We start from the raw sequence: 19,636 nt of genomic DNA on the forward strand, positions 1-19,636 counted from the left end.
GCAGAGGAGGAGGGAAATATAGAGGAAAGCTGAATTAGTCACCAAAATTCGAATTTTGGCAAGTAATATCAGAGTAGAAATGCGAGCTCCTGGCAATATACGTATATGCCATTAAAATTCATAAAATGAAAAATACCTCCACGTTTTGAGCAGTAAAGCACTGTACGTTATGCAGAATCCCATGTGTCTCGTCCATTTGGTCGCGATACAGCTGTACAATTCTAATACGGGAAATATTGCTGCCATCTGTCGACAGAGGAGACATTAATTCAGTCAATACTAATGTCCACAATATGGTCATATAAATTACTGAATTTTAAAGTAGTCAATAATGCATCCTTACCTCGCTGTACATGATGGCACATCCTAACAAGGTTATACACAAGAATATCGGGCTGGCCACTTTAATGACTTTTAGCTTCCGGAATTTGTAGACGTAAAACGCCAGAACGAGCGTCAATATGATGCACAGAACCGATATTGTCAACAAGGATATCCTTTGAATCAATAAGTACAATATAGGGGGGGGGGGGTATAGTATAAACACACAAATTCTCTCAAAGGCCACAACAGGCAAAATGCCCGACGAGGTGGCTGAAAAATGATGATCAAATATACTAAAATATATAGGTTGTTCTGTTAATGGACCGACAAACTCAAGGGGTTGTTAGTAGACATCAAGAGGAACAAAAATTGCATTGGAACAAGGTGTTGCAAATCATGTTGAGAGGGTGAAAATCAGGAAAAACGCATGCGGGCTCTGAGTCCAGAGGAGACGAAAGGTTGATGTCAGTTGATCGCTGAATGCATTCGTGGGTTCGCTCACCATATCTGACGTAAGCAGCGTCGCGAAACGCTGCCTGTGGATATACCGTAGGATCTCAGCGCGGATTGTCGTCGCTGCGGCAGACATCAAATGTATACCTGGTATCTTCGAGCGCGTCCGGGAATCGTTAATACGTCGTTGTAGACACTGCGATGACATCAGTGCCCGCCACTTCCAACAACTCTTGTAATAATTAATCAAATAATTATTTTTGTAGTTATTATTGTACTTTTTTGTCGTTCCAGCGTGACGTCGAAACTTACATGCGTGTTTCGCGATTTTCCCTCTCTCAACGTGGTTTGCGACACCATGTTTCCATAGCAAATTTTGCTCCTCTTGATGTCTACTAACAACCCTTTGAGTTTGTCGGTTCATTAACAGAACACCATGTATAGAAACTAAAAATAAAAGCAATCGTCATGAAAAAACTGATACACACTAACAAAAAACAAACAAAAGTTAATAATTGTGATAAAATGAAATACACCGTCTCATAAAAAGTTATGGTTTTCTTATCTAATAGTGGATACATTCTCGACTCATCCCATTACAAACATCGTACTTCTTTTTAAACGTACCAGTTGTGTTAGCATTCGTGACCTACGAAGGTAAGCCTACTAGAGAAAAACTCCTTGCGACACCGCGACCTGGAGTTGCTTCTTTCTAAACGGTACTATTGTCCGCCTTATCGAAGTAGTTGATTGATAGTGTATTAATAACTCATGGTATACCCTATCCATCCCTTTCAAAATTTTAAACACTTCTATCATATCCCCCCGACACCTGCGTTCTCCCAATGTAAACATATTGAAAAAATCAATTCTCTCCTTATAGCTCAAACTCTGTGTACCAACAGGAGCGAGGGCGCGGCTTTTCTTTGCAACTCCTTAATCAAGTTTATGTCCCTCTGTACAAGTAATGTGGTGTTCAAACCTTATGGCATACTCCATTCCAGGACGAACTAAGCTTCTAAAAAGTGGAAAAAACCACTTTAGAAGAACGCAAAGAGACCTTTTTAATAATGAAACCCAGCATTCTATTTGATTTTTTGACCATCGCCAAACAATGATCAGCAAACCTAAGCCGCTCGTCAAAGAGAATTACCAAATTGGTGATCCTAGTTGCATACGGAAAAGTAATACCATTCAACTTGTGAGTGAAACGTGGGATGTTCGAACCAAAATGAGTAACCATTCGCTTGTCAAAGATGAAACTCATGCTCCATTCATTTGCCCTTGCTACGATCATATTCAAGTTCGTCTGGAGCAACTCCCTATCCCTTGAATTTTCGACAACCCCTATTAGCTTCACGTCATCTGTGAATTTGCTAACAATTCCATCGATATCCTGATCAAGTTTTTCGATAAAAAATGAAAAGGATGGAGCCAAAGACACTTTCCTTGAAGGACTCCACTTGTCATACCTGAGTAATCAAAAACTTCTTCGCTGATCATAACCAGATGTGACCTATTTCCCAACCAAATTCTATCAAATTCAACAAGTTTCCCCAATTCCAATCTCATGTGAACGATTCAGGAGTACATCATGTCGGACCTGATCAAATGCTTTTTGGAAATCCAAATACACAACGTCGACGTTTTTTGCCTTTGCCCAAAGACTTAGTCATGCGATCATAGAAGAGAAAATCAGTTATATACGGTATTTCCTTCCTGCATCCATGCTGAGTTTCCGCCAATACATTAGTCTCGTCTATCCAATTCACCAGTTACCTTTTTATAATACCCCCAGTAGCACAACGATATAGTACAATATTTGGACCATATCGTTATATATCGAAATGTCAGAGGAATATCAGATGTCATAACTATGATATAGAACGATCTCGTCTTATATGGTGCAAATTATTTATGATGTTAATTGATCAAATCTTTAATTTTTCAGCCGAATATGTATTTGATTCCATGTGAATAATCTCTACTTTGAAGGACTACAACTTGGGACAATAAATTATTTTAATTTAGTTTGAAAAACATAGATCTATATCGTGCACCTGACAAAGATCTATATCAGATTCTCGATATAGACCTGATATAGATCTATCAAAGAAGACATAGCTCTATATCCTGAACATGACATAGATCTATATCGTGAACCTGACAAAGATATATATCAGATACACAATATGCTGATATATCACCATATTGTGTGCATTTAAATAAAAATATTGCCCTGAAATAAAAATTTGGAGAAAATTTAAAGTCGAGTGTACAATTTTTTGTTTGAATTGAAATTAAAAACGTTTGAATTTTTCATATGAAATTTTGATTTTAATAGGATTAATTATGTTGATATATCAAAATCATTTCGTGATCGAGTTATAATTGAATCCTTACTGTGTATGTTTTACATCGTAGATGTTGGTATTTTAGGAGGAGCGAGAACTTATCCACCGTAACTTTAATCGCCACTTTATAATTGCACATATTTTTTAATTTAAAAAAACTGCTCTTGTTTTTGAATGCATATGTGTGTTTTTCTTAAAATTATTTATTTTTTTCCTTTGATGTTTTCATTTTTTACCATACTTTGAGAATTTTAACTATTTTGTGTTGCATATTTTTTATTCTGTATTTTTTGTTTTATTAGCATATAAATTAATAATTTTAAATAAATAATATACTACACAACACATTAATTTGTTTCTTGTGTTTTTTGTATTATATATAATTTCCTCAATTATAATATAATTTTTCAATTATCTGCCTCAAAATGATAAATATGTCTCACAATTTCTATTTTGTAATTTTTGTGCATACTGAAAATACAAGTAAAAAAAAGATTACTTGTAATTTAATGTTACAATAAGAAACTATAACCAGTGCTGTAGTGGTGGGTTGGTAAGATACGGAGTTAGAGGTGGGAAGACTTCAGGGTACACGGGTTCAAATCCACCCACCTCCAAATAATTACACTTTTTTTTTTAAATTTCTTCCGAAAGGGCGCCATCTATCGTCCAAAATTTGAAGTATTTGAATATATCACATTCACGATATAGATCTATTTATCTCCGACTATGCCTTTTTTAGCCAGAACGATATCGTGGCCCGATATAGATCTATATTGGAAACTGAAATTTTACGATATAGATCTATATCTTTGTGCTACTTGGGTACGTTCCAAAATTTTTGAAAAGGAGCTGGTCAAACTCACTAGTCGATAATTGGACACAGTTTCTGTACTGCATTTTCTAAATATCGGAACCACATTAGCAATCTTCTGGACGATACCCTCTCAGCACCACTTCTTCTGCAAATCTGTGCAATTGGTACCAGTAATTTCATTGTACATTCTCTTAGGACGCTAGAATAAATATCATCGAAATATATATCATATCGGTCCTGGTCTGTGAAAAAATTGATAATTTTATCCCATGATACATCTGTACTTTCGATATCACCTTCTCTATTGAAAACTGATGCAAGAAAGTCATTGAATGCACTATACATGTTTGTATTGCTCTCTACCCCTATACCCTTCTATCGAGGGGGGAGGAGCAACTGTCCCCTTGCATCCATCATTGGCATACAAAATGACTTTCGGTCTGTGCCAATGTTACCGGCGCCAACCTAGATTCAACTTTCCTTTTCTCTTTCCCTTATCACTTTCTTAACGCCCTTCTTTCTTTTCAGCAAATGATGACAGGTAACCTCTTCCACTTTTATGCTCTCTGAATACCCTTTCCTTCTCAAGATAAAGATTACGAACGCTATCTGTAAACCGAATAGGTGAGACGAACAAACACGCTTTTTACGAACATTCAACTCGTAAGTAAACGCGGGTTGTTATCGAACCAAAATGAGTGACCACCCACTTTCAACGCTAAAACTCATACTCCATTCATTTACCCACGCTGTAATCATATTCAGGTTCGTCTAGAACTGCTCCCTATGGCGTGGGGTGTGACGTCATGCATCACATCGGACAATTTTGTCCAAAATACTTTTTTTACTTTTCTTCGAAAACAGGGAACTATTCTTTTGTTATTAGGATTTTAGGCTGCAAACAAAGCTAACTACCCAATGGCCGCTGGAACAAAAGTTTTCTCCAACCGGAACACGTTCAGTAAGATCCACGGAATTAGTGAAAATCAAATCCAAAATAGAAGCATGCTTTTGGCTTGCATGCTTCCAGCGATGAAGTTCTGATGCATACTGATACAAAAAAAATAATCGAGCACCAACTTAAGAATGTCCCTCTCATATTGATCTGTAGCCGATAGGTTCTCCAAATCGATACCCGAATAATGGAAAAATCCACTAATATAATTACCTTCTTAAGTTAAGGGCATTTACATTAGTTTACGTATCCCATTTGAATCAAAAATATGAAATTTAAGACAGTTTACTCACCTGAAAGCCCAGTTATAATGAGACATACAGGGTGAGTCATCGACGCACATCTCGCAACCTTCTTGGCATCTTTTACACACGTACAGAAGGTCATACGTAGGGCTGTAATGCGCACGAAAAATAAATACATAAATTTTGTTTAATGATTTATAAAAAGAAATTGAATATATGTGCATCGGAAGTTTTTTGATTATATCTAAAATTTAAGTAAAATATGAAAAATTAATAATTAATAATTAATTAATAATAGTATTTAATTAATATTATCACAAAAAATGAGTAACTTTGCCTGGTTTTAATTTATACAAAAATTGCCACGTTTTTAAGACAAATAAATTCAACTGGTCGAATGGTCGACGCGTTTCGGCTCTTCAATGGAGAGTTCTGACCACGAGGTCCTGATGACGGCTCTCCATTGAAGAGCCGAAACGCGTCGACCATTCGACCAGTTGAATTTATTTGTCTTAAAAACGTGGCAATTTTTGTATAAATTTAATTAATAATTAAATACAGTCGACGACGCTTATTAGAATCACGGATAATGTTATTTCATTCGGGTATTGTTATAACTTTTGCACACGGAATGGAACGAACCAATATAAACAACCAACCAACCCATAGCATGGGAAAAAAATTCGTTAAAAATTATTGGGACTTCAGATAATATTATCAATTTCTTTTCCGTCGAAAGTTTTTTTTGGCATTCTGAAGCTAAGGTTCAGCCGAAAGTTATTTTTATTTATTTTTTACAAGTAAGCTATTGTTATCAGGCTGCAGTAGAGCAAGAAGACTATGGAAGATTATCTCTCCCGACTCCCTAGTTGGCAAATATTTAATAATGTAATCAATTCGTAGTATTCACTGTAATCCATGTACATGTGGAGCTGCTTTGGCAATGACCTTCCTATAGTGAAGGCGAATGCAAGGCGAAAACAAAAAAAAAGTAGTTGTCTTCAGTTCTTGATCAGTTTCTTTCAGTTGACCAATTTCGTAAATTTCGCCGCTGTGGTGGTCGAGTGGTCATAGTAACGGACTCGCATCGCGAGGACTCAGGTTCGAATATGCATTGGCGGCGAGTAGTGGTAAAATGCTTATCTACCCTGATCGCTATTCTGTCGGTGATTGCGGGTACACGAGTCCAGATTCTCTGTTTGAACTATCCTTTTCTTCGATTATATTCAATTTGCAAGTCTGAGCTTGATTGCCATCTATCTTTCACAAAACACAACACTACATACGCACTCAGACTGTTAGGTACACACGCAGTTACACTTCCGGCACAACTCACTAGGTAGTAAATTGTCCATAGATGGTGATAGACCTGAGTTGTGCTCGGTTTGAAAGAAAGAAAGTCGCCATTATGCACTTCCGTACCTCGTGATCACCTCACTATATGCACGGCCTAAGGTTTGATAATTGTAAATAAAAAAATTTAACATTCACATAACTCCTTCACGGACATTTTTCTTTCCTTTTTACTGATAATTTCCCATATTTTACTCAATTTTCAGAATAAACTGTAGAATTTTCATATTTCACGGACACGGTTTTAAACAATCTGTATATGTAGCACGTTAGCCATAGAAAAATGAAAACCCAGTGAATTAATTCATCACGACTTAAAATGGCAACCGTGAGTAATGCTTGGAATTTTTACTTGAAAAACGCATTACAAACAGCTCCGGAAATGATTTATCAACATTTTTTAGGTCCCGGACATTTTCTGTGGAATGTTTTAAGCTCTTCTCCGGAAAAAAAAACAAAACATGGAGCTATAATTCGCCGCTGGTTTTGAGCAATAACCTTGTTTAGGCATGCATATGTATCGCGGCGAAGGCCTAAAAATATTGCCTCTCTCTCTCTTTGGGATTATTAACGACTACGACAAACGAGAGTTTTAGGATTATTATTATTTTCTTTTTTTCCCTGAGAATTCTCTTCCTGAAATTTCGTTTTAACATTCCCCGGAAATAACTTCGGCTCTTATACATTAATGTCAGGAAATTTTAAATGAGGAGTTTCGCTCACAAAACGAAATTTTTCTTGAAAACATGGAAGTTGTTTATTAACGTGAATAAATAGTTAAATAAGGCTTTTCGAGTCCGAAAATTACTCTATTATGATCCATATTGCCTTTGATCATGTTGGAAAACAGTGAAAATGTTCGGTAAATTTGATTTTGTACTCATCCTCATTTGCATACTTGATATAAGATGCGTAATAATCTGATGATCTATCAGTAGATCATCTATTGATCAGCGTAAAATTTACTGAAGGGAACTTATAAATAATCAGGGGGTGTTGTTGTTGTGTGTGTGTGAAAAGTTGATATGATAATTTAAAAATACAGGGTGTTTCATAAATTCGTAAATAGTTAAAAAATTCATAAAAGTTGAAGGAATTGGTATATTTGTAGCAGTTTGCACAAAATTTATTCTCCCGAAGGTGGATTTATTTTTTTCGTCACAAAAGAAAACTTAGTTCAGGTTTTTGACGATAGAGGGCCAGAGAAATCAGTCCGGAAGGAGGGATTGGAATCGAACCTTTCTTTAATGTGTTCTGTGTCTGAAACATCTGTAAAGCTCTAGAAGGCGATTCGTGACTTTACCGAAGGCGGTGAAATACATCAATGTCGACATCATTATGAAAGCTTTATGTAAGCACCACTAACAGGAAAATTCAAAAATGAGCTGTTAATCGTAAACACTGTTTTTTATACGACAGTGGTTCCCGATTGGGGGTGCTTGGACCCCCCAGGGATCCTCATCCCAATTCTACAATTCTAATAATAAAATTAACATTCTGTTTAAAAATAATAATATAAATAAATTATATAAAAAAAATTTTAAAATTAAATTGACTCGCAAAAGCACCGCTATAAGACTAGTAGTAATATTGTTACGATTTCAAAAAAATTGTGTTTGTGGTGATATCTCTCGATAGGAGTAAAAGTATTCTTTTAGTTCTTTTTCAATCCGGTAGATGACATTGCTATCGCAACTCATTGACTATTACTGGGTAGGGTGTCCCTCCCATTAACATTCTCGCTGTTGGTGGCTGTAGTTTCTTCTGCTGTAAAAGGGGGGGGGGGTTCCATGGCAGACATTAAGATTTCCGGGGGTCTACCAATCAAAGTGTGGTTCCATGGCAGATACCAAGATTTCCGGGTGTGGGGGGTCCATGACCCAAGTATTTGAGAACCGCTGTGTGTATTATAGGATTTGGATATCCGCAGTGATTTGCTTTTGTGCAGCACCCTCTGCCACCAAAAATTTGAACTAATTTTTTTTCTGCATCGAAGAAAAAAATTAGTTCAAAATCAACGTTATTCGTGAGAATCACTTTTCGGCAAAAACCACATTAAAATGTACCAATTCCCTCAATTTTTATGAATTTTTAAACTATTCGCGAATTAAGGAAATGAGGGGTTCAGAATCAAAGTGGTCTAAATCACTCTTTCACAAAAATGACTTCACACCATGTGATCATATTTCCTGTTAGGTGCAAATGTAATCAAAAAATTGTAGTTACATTTTATTTCAACCTCTTAATTTGTTCACTTAATGAAACCTAGAAATCGATGAGGTTAAAATGGTCTAAATCACACACTTTGATACAAAGCACTATCGGGGAAATCCAGTCTGAACAATCATGTCGAAGAAAAAGTATAGGACTGGTGATGAATTATATAAGGCTTTAAGACACTTGCAAAATTTGCGACAAGTACAAACAAGCTGTCAATATTGAAAACTAGCACAAAATTCACAGACATCAGATATTAGCAAATCAGTATTGATCTCTCTAAACTCTAAAACTTAAGCGGCCCATACACATTTCCAGATCACTTGGATTCGCGAAAAATTTAGAGGTCACTAAAGTGTCTCTGTAGGGGACTTATCAATAAAGAGAATGTTAGTTCAGGTGCCTACAAACTAGCAAAGATTTTTCTCGCTTTGGCTTACCAATTAAGATGATGTCAATGTAAGATGGAAAATACCTGAATAGTGGATGTCAATGGATTCGGGATCTTCACTGAAAGGAAGATGCAATTTGAACGCAACTTGAAAAGAAGGAGAGCGTATTGAAGAGTGAGGATATTAAAAAGAGATCGGATCGTCATGTATAGGTTACCCTTAAGCAAACTGTCGGTACGACTTTCACACGGGTGTATAACCGTCACCTGGCATGCTCAAGGCTTGGTGACAGGAGAAAGGTGTTTTTCGAAAATACGTGAATAGGAGCTGTTACGGAATGAGATTCGATTCCTGAGGCGTAGGTGCGGAGAAGTTATGGAGAGCGAGAATAATGAAATGTTGAAATTAATGAAAGGTAAGGATATTGCTCGCTTTTAGAAATGGATGTAAGGGAGGAAATATAAATACAAAGCGGCATTGCCAATTAGAGCACCTGTGCTCTGCTTGTAACATGGGGGGTCGCCTTAGGTATTGATATGAAGGTGACCGGTGCACGTAGGCATTCTGATTATTTAGGAAGGAGCGAAATTTATTAGGGATGAATAGCACCGATCTTCTCCGGAATGGTCACGCGAAAGGCTAATCGAATTGCCCTTGCTTGAGGCCTCAAATTAAAATGAAAGAAAAATTACAAGACGGAGCGAATCCTGGGTTCTAAGGAGGAGCCGAAGAGGATGTAAAATCAGGAGGCCCGATGATGAAAGGAGGGAGTGAGAAAGATATAGTAAGAGAGAGATAGAAAGTGAGAGATTGAAAGTGATAGGTAAGTTGGAAATGGGTTTCGACAGAGGATAAGGGAGTTGAACATTGGTTTGAGGAGAAAGAGTCAGACTCTAAATATAGTGGAGAGTCGCGGAATATGAAAAGGATATAGTGCCGGGTGTAAGAAGTGCCGTGCCGGAAAACAGCAGCAGCTAAGATGGCAAGGCGATCACACACGAGGACTGGGGTGAGTACACCACTCTATCGTTCCCTTAACCCGTAATGTCCAGTTAGGTAATTGTTGAATTCGTATATAGTGTGTAACGCCTCAGATACAGTACAGGTTACTTGCATTGGTGCTGATCGCATAAAACAGTAATTGTTAAGGAGTTACATTATAGTCTATATTGATGTCTGCTGTGTTAAACTTCTCTATTAAATAATTTTTAAACTTCGAACTTGCCTCCGTGCGTTTTATTCCTGGGTTATTGTATGTTAATTAGGTTTTATAGGTTAGACACAACGCAATGTATGTAAACAACTATACGATCGAATCTTGAGAATTAATAATTGATTAAATACTTAGTTAACTAAGTAGAAGCCCGACAGGCGGGCTGACACTAGAGCCCAGCGAGTTACAAAGAACTTTTTGAGTAGAAAGGGAAGCGCGTAGAAGCTTTTGAAACTGGCTTCGAACTGTTGGCCCTGTCTGGTCAAATTAATCATTGTTCGCATGCGGCCATAGCACGAATAAAATAATCAAAATAATTCGTTCAATAATTAAGACTCGACTTTCCCGTCAATTTAATGCTTGAAAGCTTTCAAGAGGACGGGGAACTTCCCGTTAGCAGTCTTACTCTTTGCCCAAGGAGAGTGATCCTTGAAAGTTCGCGTTTTCCGCGAATTCTAATTCCAACTAATTTAGCCCCCGTATTCAGTTAGACCACTCGTAGACCATATTTAACGGACCACTAACTCCTTTGGAAGCATCTTAAAAAGAGGAGTGAATGAATTACGAGCCACTCGAGCAGAAATACGAGAAATATCTAGGAGTGTTGAAAATTGCTCCTTATTTAATTATAAAGCCAACCTTAAGGGTTGGCCGTGTACTGGAACCTACTCTAGGATGGGGGGGGGGCATTCAAGTATTACGTAAGCACAGGGCCGTCTTAAGAGCAGCATGGGCCTCCGGGCCAAGTGATTTTCTGAGGCCCTACCTGGAAAATTCTCGGAAATTTGAACAGGTTCTCATTTTTGTAAGGCCCCGGGCCGTGCCCGGGTGGGCCGATGCGTTAAGACGGCACTGCGTAAGCACCCATGTGTGGGGGAGAGTGGGTTTCAGATTTGTTGATTCTTGATGAAAGGCGGAGGTGGATTCGAATGATGATTACGTAAGCAATAGGGTATGGAAATATGAGATTGGGAAATGATCTATGATTTTTGAAAGGCCTATGATTTTAAAATTATAAGGCCTTATCCTTTTGGTGCCTCCAGTTAGGTAGAAGAGCTCCAGAACATCACTTGGCCTAGGGGCCCCCATGGTGCCAAGTTTTACAAACATGGATTATAGCAAGATTGGGGCTAGACGTGGGCAATGACAGTTACATGTCGTGGGTGGCAATCTTGAGGAGACTACTGCTAAACCACACACACACGTAGGCTGGAATTACACTATATAAATGTTTTGTAATAGATCTTTTACAAAACTTGAAAAAAAAAAACCTATTAGCCTATCGGTTACATTCGAGCGAATTGTTTTTTTTTTCCTTTCAAGTTTTGTAAAAGATCTTTTACCAAACTTAATAGTGTAATCCCCGGCCTAAGTGTTGTGAATCTAACGTGAAGCGTGTTTCTGAATTATGCTTGTTATGGTGTTTTCTTTCTTTCATACCGAGCACAACTCCGGTCTATTTCAGTTGCAAAAGAGGTATTCCTGTAACTATCGGGCCACTTAACACAACTCCGGTCTATCGCCACGGGCAATTTACTATCTAGTGAGTTGTGCCAGAAGTGTAAATGTGCGTGCACCCAGGGCCGCAACTAGATGCTTGGTCACCCGGGGCAAGCGCGCATTTTGACGCCTCCCTTGTAATGTTGAAGGAAAGGTTTCAGAATGAAATTTGCGCCCCCTCGGGTCCAGCGCCCGGGGCACGAGACCCGCCTGCTCCCCCCCCCCTAGTTGCAACCCTTTGTGCACCTATCAGTCTGAGTGCGTATCTAGTGTTTTGTATGATTTTTCAGCGCTGCCATCTATATTTCAGAAGTTAAGTGAGTGAAGTGTAATGAATGAATATTTGTAATGTTTGTAGGCCAGTTGCCCTCTGTGGCGAAACTTTTTAATGGCGAGATCGCCTCGCATTCGCGCTTCGAAGTTAGGATCCACACACAAAACCAGCTTCAGCCGACCACCACTGTGGCGGTGCACTCGCCCCGTTTGCCCATGATAGAACAGACCTTATATGAGCAAAAAAGGGTCAAGAAACACTGTCTTATTATCCAACTTATCCGTTATTGCATACACCAGTATTTCCCAACATTTTTCAAGTCGTGGACCTCCTGTAGTATCGCGGACTCCCCCAGTAGGTCAGTTTCAACGCTGCTCCTTCAACATGAAATATAAATTGTATTGCTTTTTTTTTTTTTAATTTTCATGTTACTATAAAAATAATTGAAGCAATAAATTGCAATTTTACAGCACTTAATGTGTCGTGCAGGGCTTGTTTCTGGCATGGGCAAACGGGGCACATGCCCATTACCCATAAATTTTTTGCCTTTCGTACTTTATACAAGCACAGCGCACATATCCACCCCCCCCCCTTCCCCTGCGTACACCTCTGCCCCAAAAACGACAACATATAATGGATCCCAAAAATACACATTTGCCCAGGGCTCGTCGAACTCGTGAGGAACAGAACCTGCATTTATACAATGGTTTTAAATGATGATTTTTAATCATGGAAATGATCCCATGGACATGGCCGCCACAAGTGGGGGGGGGGCTGACAGGGCTCTAGCCCTGGGGCCCGGGGCAGTTCTCGTCATTTTTTGCTTTTTCATGCTATAAATTAACTACAGAAAGGGCCCGTGAAAAGTCTAACCGGGGGCCCGCAAAAGATCAAAGCCTGGGGGCTCCGCTTCAGGATGTGGAGGCCATGCCCATGGACCCCTCAAAAAGTACTCACGGACCCTTTCGGGTCCTTTCGCGGACCACAGGTATGGCATACACGATAGTATTTTGAAGAGAAGTTAAAACCAATTAAAAAATAACAAACCCTCCTTCGTTATTTTTTTGCCACCCTGTACAATAAATAATCTGCCTTTTCAGTAATAAAAATATTATTACCTCTGGTGTTGCATCTTGTCTTTCCAGGCAGCCTCGACGAGGGTTCCGTTGAACGTCGGGTTCCCAGTAGCAGAGTAAAAGCCGTTCCTGCAAACGCACTGGTAAGAGCTCTTCGTCCAGCCATTGCCCGGGGAAAAGTAGCACTGTCAAGTGTTATCAACAAGAACAATAAAAATGAGATATTTCTACGAAAAAAAATAATTTCATAATAACATGCCGCATCATCCAAAACAAAATTTAAAATTTTCTGAGAAATGAAACTCAGTTTCTATCTTTAGTCAAGAGATGGCGCTGTTATTTCTACCTTTTGTCTATTCCTCGGATTTAATTTCTTGAATAATCCTTTTTTTCAGGAGACCTTTTACATTGATTATATTTTGAAAGATTTACACAACTAAATACATAAATAATTCAAAAGAACCAAATTTACTCGTATTTCACTAAAATAAACTCGTTTTTTGTCTTCTTCAAGGTTGTTTTGCAACTTCTTCCGGGAGGGGGGCAGTTATGTCTGATTATTTTAAAATACAGCAATGTTCTAGAGACGGAGACGTCTATAAACTTTGATGTTTGTGTGTGTAAAACTCTAAAGGCTGAGAAACAAGCGTAACTGATGTCCCAAGCCCCACACCAGAAAGGCAAGATGTGCCGAATGCCGAACCTCTGCTTTCGTTTGACCGCTTGTTCAACATGGTTTGGGTGTCAAAATGCATGCTTGCCCCCCCCAACTTCTCATGTACTAGGACTTACGTATCTAGTTCCGGCCCTGGCCATGAGATAAAAAAAGATTGCATCCCGCCGTTTCGCACCAATATCATGGAGTTATTCAGAATTTAAAACCAGGTTTCCTAACCTTCTGTGTTATCCGGACCCTCTGGGTCAATGAACTGAAATCCGCAGAAATTCTGTGACAGTCAAATGAAGGCTACTTCCCCCCCGTGAAAAAGAAAAATAGAAAAATAGAAGCCACACACGTGCACCTTTCGTTAATAAAATGTATGACCATGGAACCCTTGCGTCTGTGCCAATAAAATGGGGGCAACGCACACCTAGTGCCAATAAAATGGGAAAACCTTGTGCCGATGAATTGGAGGCCCTGGAATTCTTGTTCAAATAAAATGGAAACCCCTTGGAACCCTTGTGCCAATAAAATGTATGACATTTTGACATACTGAGATGGACACCCTGGCACCCTTATGCCATTAAATTAGAAGCAATGAACACTTTTTGTCAATAAAATGAAGGTCACGGACTACCTGTGCCAATAAAATGGATAGAATGGTCATCAGGCGTCAATAAAATGAAGTATACAAGGGTCGTTTTACAGAATACTATTCAGTATATTAAAATGCAAAAACGGTGAGTTAATTGTTTTCTCATTCGAGCTCACGGACCACTTTAAATTTCTTCAAGGGCCCCCCCGAGGAGTCCGTAGACCACTGGTTTTTAAATCCCTGATTTATACATGCCTGATTCAAAAGGAAAGAAATCCACTTTCAAACGCAGGTTACGTTTTCGAGTTTTCGAGGGACTTGAGATCCCAGGTGGTCACCACTGACATGATGATAATACGTAACTGGATGTGATGAGAATGATATGAATACCTGGCTAGAAATATTGTGGCACTTGTGGGTGTGAAGAAAAGCCGTTATCTGCCTCGAGACCATGGTGTCGTTGCGTGGTTTCCACTTCGCATCGCACTGGTTTATGTCCATTTCCGTGAGATCGACATCACTACTCAGTACTCCGACTAACCTACAAACAGAATCACGTCACGAATTAATTGCTGTATAGCCACTTGCAAGTCTCTCAAAATATTGCTGGCTTTTAGATAATTTTTTATAGCTTATAAATTAACGTTAATTATAAGTACAGATATTCATGTCACATGTTCAACCTTTTCTTTTGCGGTGAGATGCATTTTATCTCCCTGAAGATTTGCAATAACCCTTTACATCTAGCTCAAATCCAAATTTTCGATTTCAGCGTCTGGCAGCATTTTTGGCGCGAATCGGCAATATCGCGTATTTTCCCGATTTCAGTAGGCTTTTCATTGAATCGGAAACTCAGAAAATTCAGATCCTTATTGCGGAATATCGTCATTTGCCACTAACGAGATTGCCAAACATGAAAAAAATTACAAATTATGGTTGGAATTGATAAATATTCACCGATGGGCGGGAATGGAAGTCCACTACTACTTAACCGTATGCGTACCTCGTACACATTCCTCTGCCGAATTCCCCCCCCCCCCTCAGTGAAATGCCTTCTTACTCACAGCAGATTTGCCGTAACTCTTTATATCCAGCTCAAATGCATTTTTTTTAGCGATTTCAGCCAAATCTGACATTTTCTCCTATATGTTTTTCAAGAATTGATGACAATCGGTGACATCGCGTTTTTTCCCGACTTCAGTAAGCTGATCATATTTCATCGAAAAAAAAAAATTCAGGAAATTCAGATCCTAATAACGGGATACCACCAAATTTCGCCAAAAAGATGCTAAACACGGACAAAGTCACCAAAAATATGTCAAACATTTACAAATCGCCAATGATGACTGGGATCGCTGAAAATTTGACAATAAGCAGGAATGGAAGGCTACTACGAAATAAAACAATTAATTAAATTGTTTTTCATGAAATATGACAAATATGTGACATGAATTATCGCAATTTATGAGTAATGAAAATTATCTTCATCTACGATTTCACTAAAATATACAGAATCAAGTTGACTTCATTGAAAATACCTGGGGAAAAATCAGACAATTCGAAAAAAGTTCTGAAAATTCTCATCCTAATATCACAAATTGTCGCCAAAATGACCCCCCCCCCCCAAACATATACGGAATTGCTAGTTATGGTTTCAGTTATTGCTAAAAAATTCGCCAATTATGACTGGAATTGCTATAAATTTCCCATTGCGCTTGGAGTTATGACTAAAAATGTGTCAATTATGGTAGGAGTTATTGCTGAAAATTTGTCAATTATGGTAGGAGTTATTGCTGAAAATTTGTCAATTATGACTATTATCATTTAATTAGCTGGAGTTGCTGTAAATTAGCCAATTGTGGCTGAAACTGCTGAAAATTTGCCATTGTTCAGTGCAAATTGAAATGGATTGAATTTTTCCTGTAGGAAAAAACAGTTTGAATTTGATGAATATGAGAGATGAATATTTATAATTATATAATTTATATAATTAAAAAAAAATATTTTTCCACGCGATTTCAGTTAAGTTTACAGACTCAAATTGGGTTAGTTGAAAATATAGGGAAAAATGAGGCAAATTTGATAAAAAGATGGTGGGATGGCCGAAACTACGTGAAAATAAGGGAACGCCCCCGTAAATTAGCGATCATATATTTCACACTTGTATTTGCGCATTGGCGAAGGTATGGAAAAAACATCCAAAGTTAACTTACTTTTTGGCGTCCTGGCGATTGATACGAGCCAATGAAGCGTCCGCGTATACGAACGTGGTATAAGAGACGATCCATCTGCGACCCGCGCACATGAAATACGGTTCAGTCCAGCCTCCATAAGGGATCATTTCATGCTCGTCGCCGTCGTCTTCTTCTTCTCGGAGTTCTTGCTCCTCCTCCTCCTCCAGTTCTACAAGATCGTCTTTTCCATCTTGCCGATCCTGATCCAGGATCGGCGACTTGTCGTCTTGATTGGATTTCTCTTTCAGCCAAGGTATATCGGACAGGGCAGTGTTCCGTTTCTCGGTCATGTGGTACCCACGGGGATTGGAACCCGACGGAACTGCCGATGCGAAGTAGCGGGGCGTCCATAACGTCCCGTTACCGATCCACACGATCCTCGTGCCGTGGAACATTTCGTTCGACATGAGCAGGTCTAGGATGAAATTCCTCAGCATTTCTGGAAAATAAAATACAGAGTGTTTCAAAAAGAATCATCAGATTAAAAAAAACCATGATTATTCAGCTTTTAATTCGTTTTGATCAAATAATGTATAGGTAGAAAGAGGGAAATCTCGAGTTTCACGCAGTTGCCGACAGATAGCGCTAACGCTCTTCCTTCGGTCACCACTTCAGTGTTTGTCAAGATGACGACTGCACAACAGAAAACAGAAATCGTTTTCTGTTCTAAGCTTCTCGAAGTGTGAGTCCGTAACAACTGTTCATCGTGCTTTTCGTCGACAATATCCTTGTATTGAACTTCCTACCGCTCTGAGCATTAGACGATGGTATAAACAATTCCGAGACACGGGTTGTCTGTGTTAAGGGAAATCCCCTGGCCGTCCCCGCATGTCAGACGAAAATATGGAGCGTATCCGACGGAGTTTTGCACGTAGTCCACAGAAATCCACTCGCCGTGCCGGTAGGGAACTTAACATTCCTGCACCACCTGTCTGGCGTATTTTGAGGCGTCGTTTGTTTTTAAAACCATTACAGGATTCAACTTCTGCAAGCTCTTAATACAGTTGACAAAGAACGACGTGTGGAGTTTTGTGAATTCATCCTTCAGAATGTGTCACAAAATGACAATTTTTTTTTAACACGCTTAGTGACGAGGCTACTTTTCATCTAAGTGGCAAGGTCAACCGCCACAATGTTAGAATATGGGGTATGGAGCAGCCACATGAAATTGTACAGCATGAGAGAGCCTCGCCCAAAGTAAATGTTTTTTGTGCAATTTCTCGGAGAAAGGTGTATATCGTAGGTATCGTAGGTAAAGGTATAGGTAGGACGGGAATCACATACCTCGATATGCTTGAATACTGGCTTTTCCCACAGTTAGAAACCGATTCGGATGACTTCATTTTCCAGCAGGACGGGGCACCACTACAATGGAGCTTGGATGTTCAAGAATTTTTGACAATCGCATTCCTAAATTCCTAAAAGATGGATCGGCCGTACGGGACCTGACGATTCAGTTAAACATCACTGGCCTCTAAAGATAGCCGGACCTCATAGTGTGAGATTACTTTTTGTGGGTGTTTATAAAAGACTACGTTTATGTGCCTCCCCTTACAGCTACATTAGCCGAAATGAAAATACGCATAACAGCAGCCGTGGAAGCAAACATGCTCGCAAACGTTTGGGACGAATTTGACTACCGTATTCCGTGCATCCCAAGATGGACATATTGGGCACCTTTAATTTGGTTTGTAAAAAACTTTATGATTAGCCATGTAATGTAAAATTAATCTCAGTGTCTATGTTCAATATTTTTCGTAATATACGCATTTCAAATCGGGTGATTCTTTCGAATCGGGTAGACAAGCCAACTAAATTAGCTTGTATACCTAGTCCACATGAACTCGCCAATCAATCCAATATACAGGGTGTCCCAGAACTCTACCGTTAAATTGAGAGGGCACAAGGGAAACGATATTTGTGCAATTGAAACAGCGTCGCGATCCACTTATTTGGAAGGGAGGAGATATGTGCCCTAAAGTGCCGTCCATAACCAGATGCTTGTTCAGCCAGGGCAAGCACGCATTTCCCCTTGTAATGTTGAAGAAATTTCGAAGTAGCATCTTTCTTGTAAAAATGTGAAGTATAAATTTATTAACATTTCAGCGCGATAAAAGTCAATTGCAGTCACAAGGAAATTAAAAATCTTCGTTGCAACATGTATAAATCGGTACGAAAATGTGACTCGATGAATAACCAATAAAAAACATCTGAAACCAATAATTGTTTTGAATATGCCAATTCATAAAATAATTAGTTTGATTAAAAGTGCCCGACTGAATCTTATTATATTACTGTTCCCGCCAATCCTTTTCGTCAAAGTACCATTTTTACGTCCTTCATTGAAGCTTTCGCGTCCGCACAAGTTTCGATAAAATTTTAAAATTGCTCAAAAAATAGTTCAACACGTGATCTAATTCGAAAGACAGGGTAAAAAAACGATAGCGCAGTAAACACAATGCACTGTATGCACTTTCCCTAAAAATATTTCATTTGATAGTGAAGGTGAGAAAATTACCACATATTTTGGCAAAAAGTGTTGATTATGGGAAAACAATTTTTCTCAGACAGATCGCATTTGCCTAGCACTGTACCTATCTTGAGATAAATATGCTAATATAGCGAACGAAGGTACTAAGTAATAATAAGGTTACAATGTCACGCTACATGAAGAGGAAAAAGTGCCAATCGTGAGAGAAGGCCGAACTTGGCCTCTAACGGGATTGAATGTTTCAGTTGCTTTTTCGAAAAGTGGCAACCCCAATTCTGAGAACGAAATTTATTTTCTTTCGGTGTTTGGCGCGTAACAGACCGTTTTAAAAATGATACGTCACAAAATTTCAAAACTTTATAACTCCCTTAATATTCGTCCGATCCTAGAAAGAAAAACGGGGAACACTTTTCTATATTAGTTTTCCACAAGGAATCATGTGTGTAATTATTGGGCGATCGATAGTTACCAACCTGTATAAC

The 19,636-nt window shown here is 38.8% G+C and overlaps 1 protein-coding gene across 1 annotated transcript in view; it reads right to left on the reverse strand.

The window, feature by feature from the left end:
- LOC149088225 (putative G protein-coupled receptor CG31760) overlaps nucleotides 1–19,636 on the reverse strand; it is a 111,591-nt gene that overhangs the window by 12,851 nt on the left and 79,104 nt on the right. The window contains exons 5-10 of the mRNA XM_089245581.1: nucleotides 16,643–17,102; nucleotides 14,820–14,970; nucleotides 13,216–13,358; nucleotides 5,197–5,298; nucleotides 344–497; nucleotides 137–246 (exon numbers count right to left, since the gene is read on the reverse strand). Coding sequence (XP_089101707.1) covers nucleotides 137–246; nucleotides 344–497; nucleotides 5,197–5,298; nucleotides 13,216–13,358; nucleotides 14,820–14,970; nucleotides 16,643–17,102 — 1,120 coding nt within the window. The remainder of the gene's footprint in view (nucleotides 1–136; nucleotides 247–343; nucleotides 498–5,196; nucleotides 5,299–13,215; nucleotides 13,359–14,819; nucleotides 14,971–16,642; nucleotides 17,103–19,636) is intronic.

This window comes from Pholcus phalangioides, unplaced genomic scaffold (assembly GCF_987345545.1).
Source record: "Pholcus phalangioides strain wild (caught in Gottingen) unplaced genomic scaffold, Ppha-v1.0 ptg000003l_1, whole genome shotgun sequence".
NCBI lineage: Eukaryota > Metazoa > Arthropoda > Arachnida > Araneae > Pholcidae > Pholcus > Pholcus phalangioides.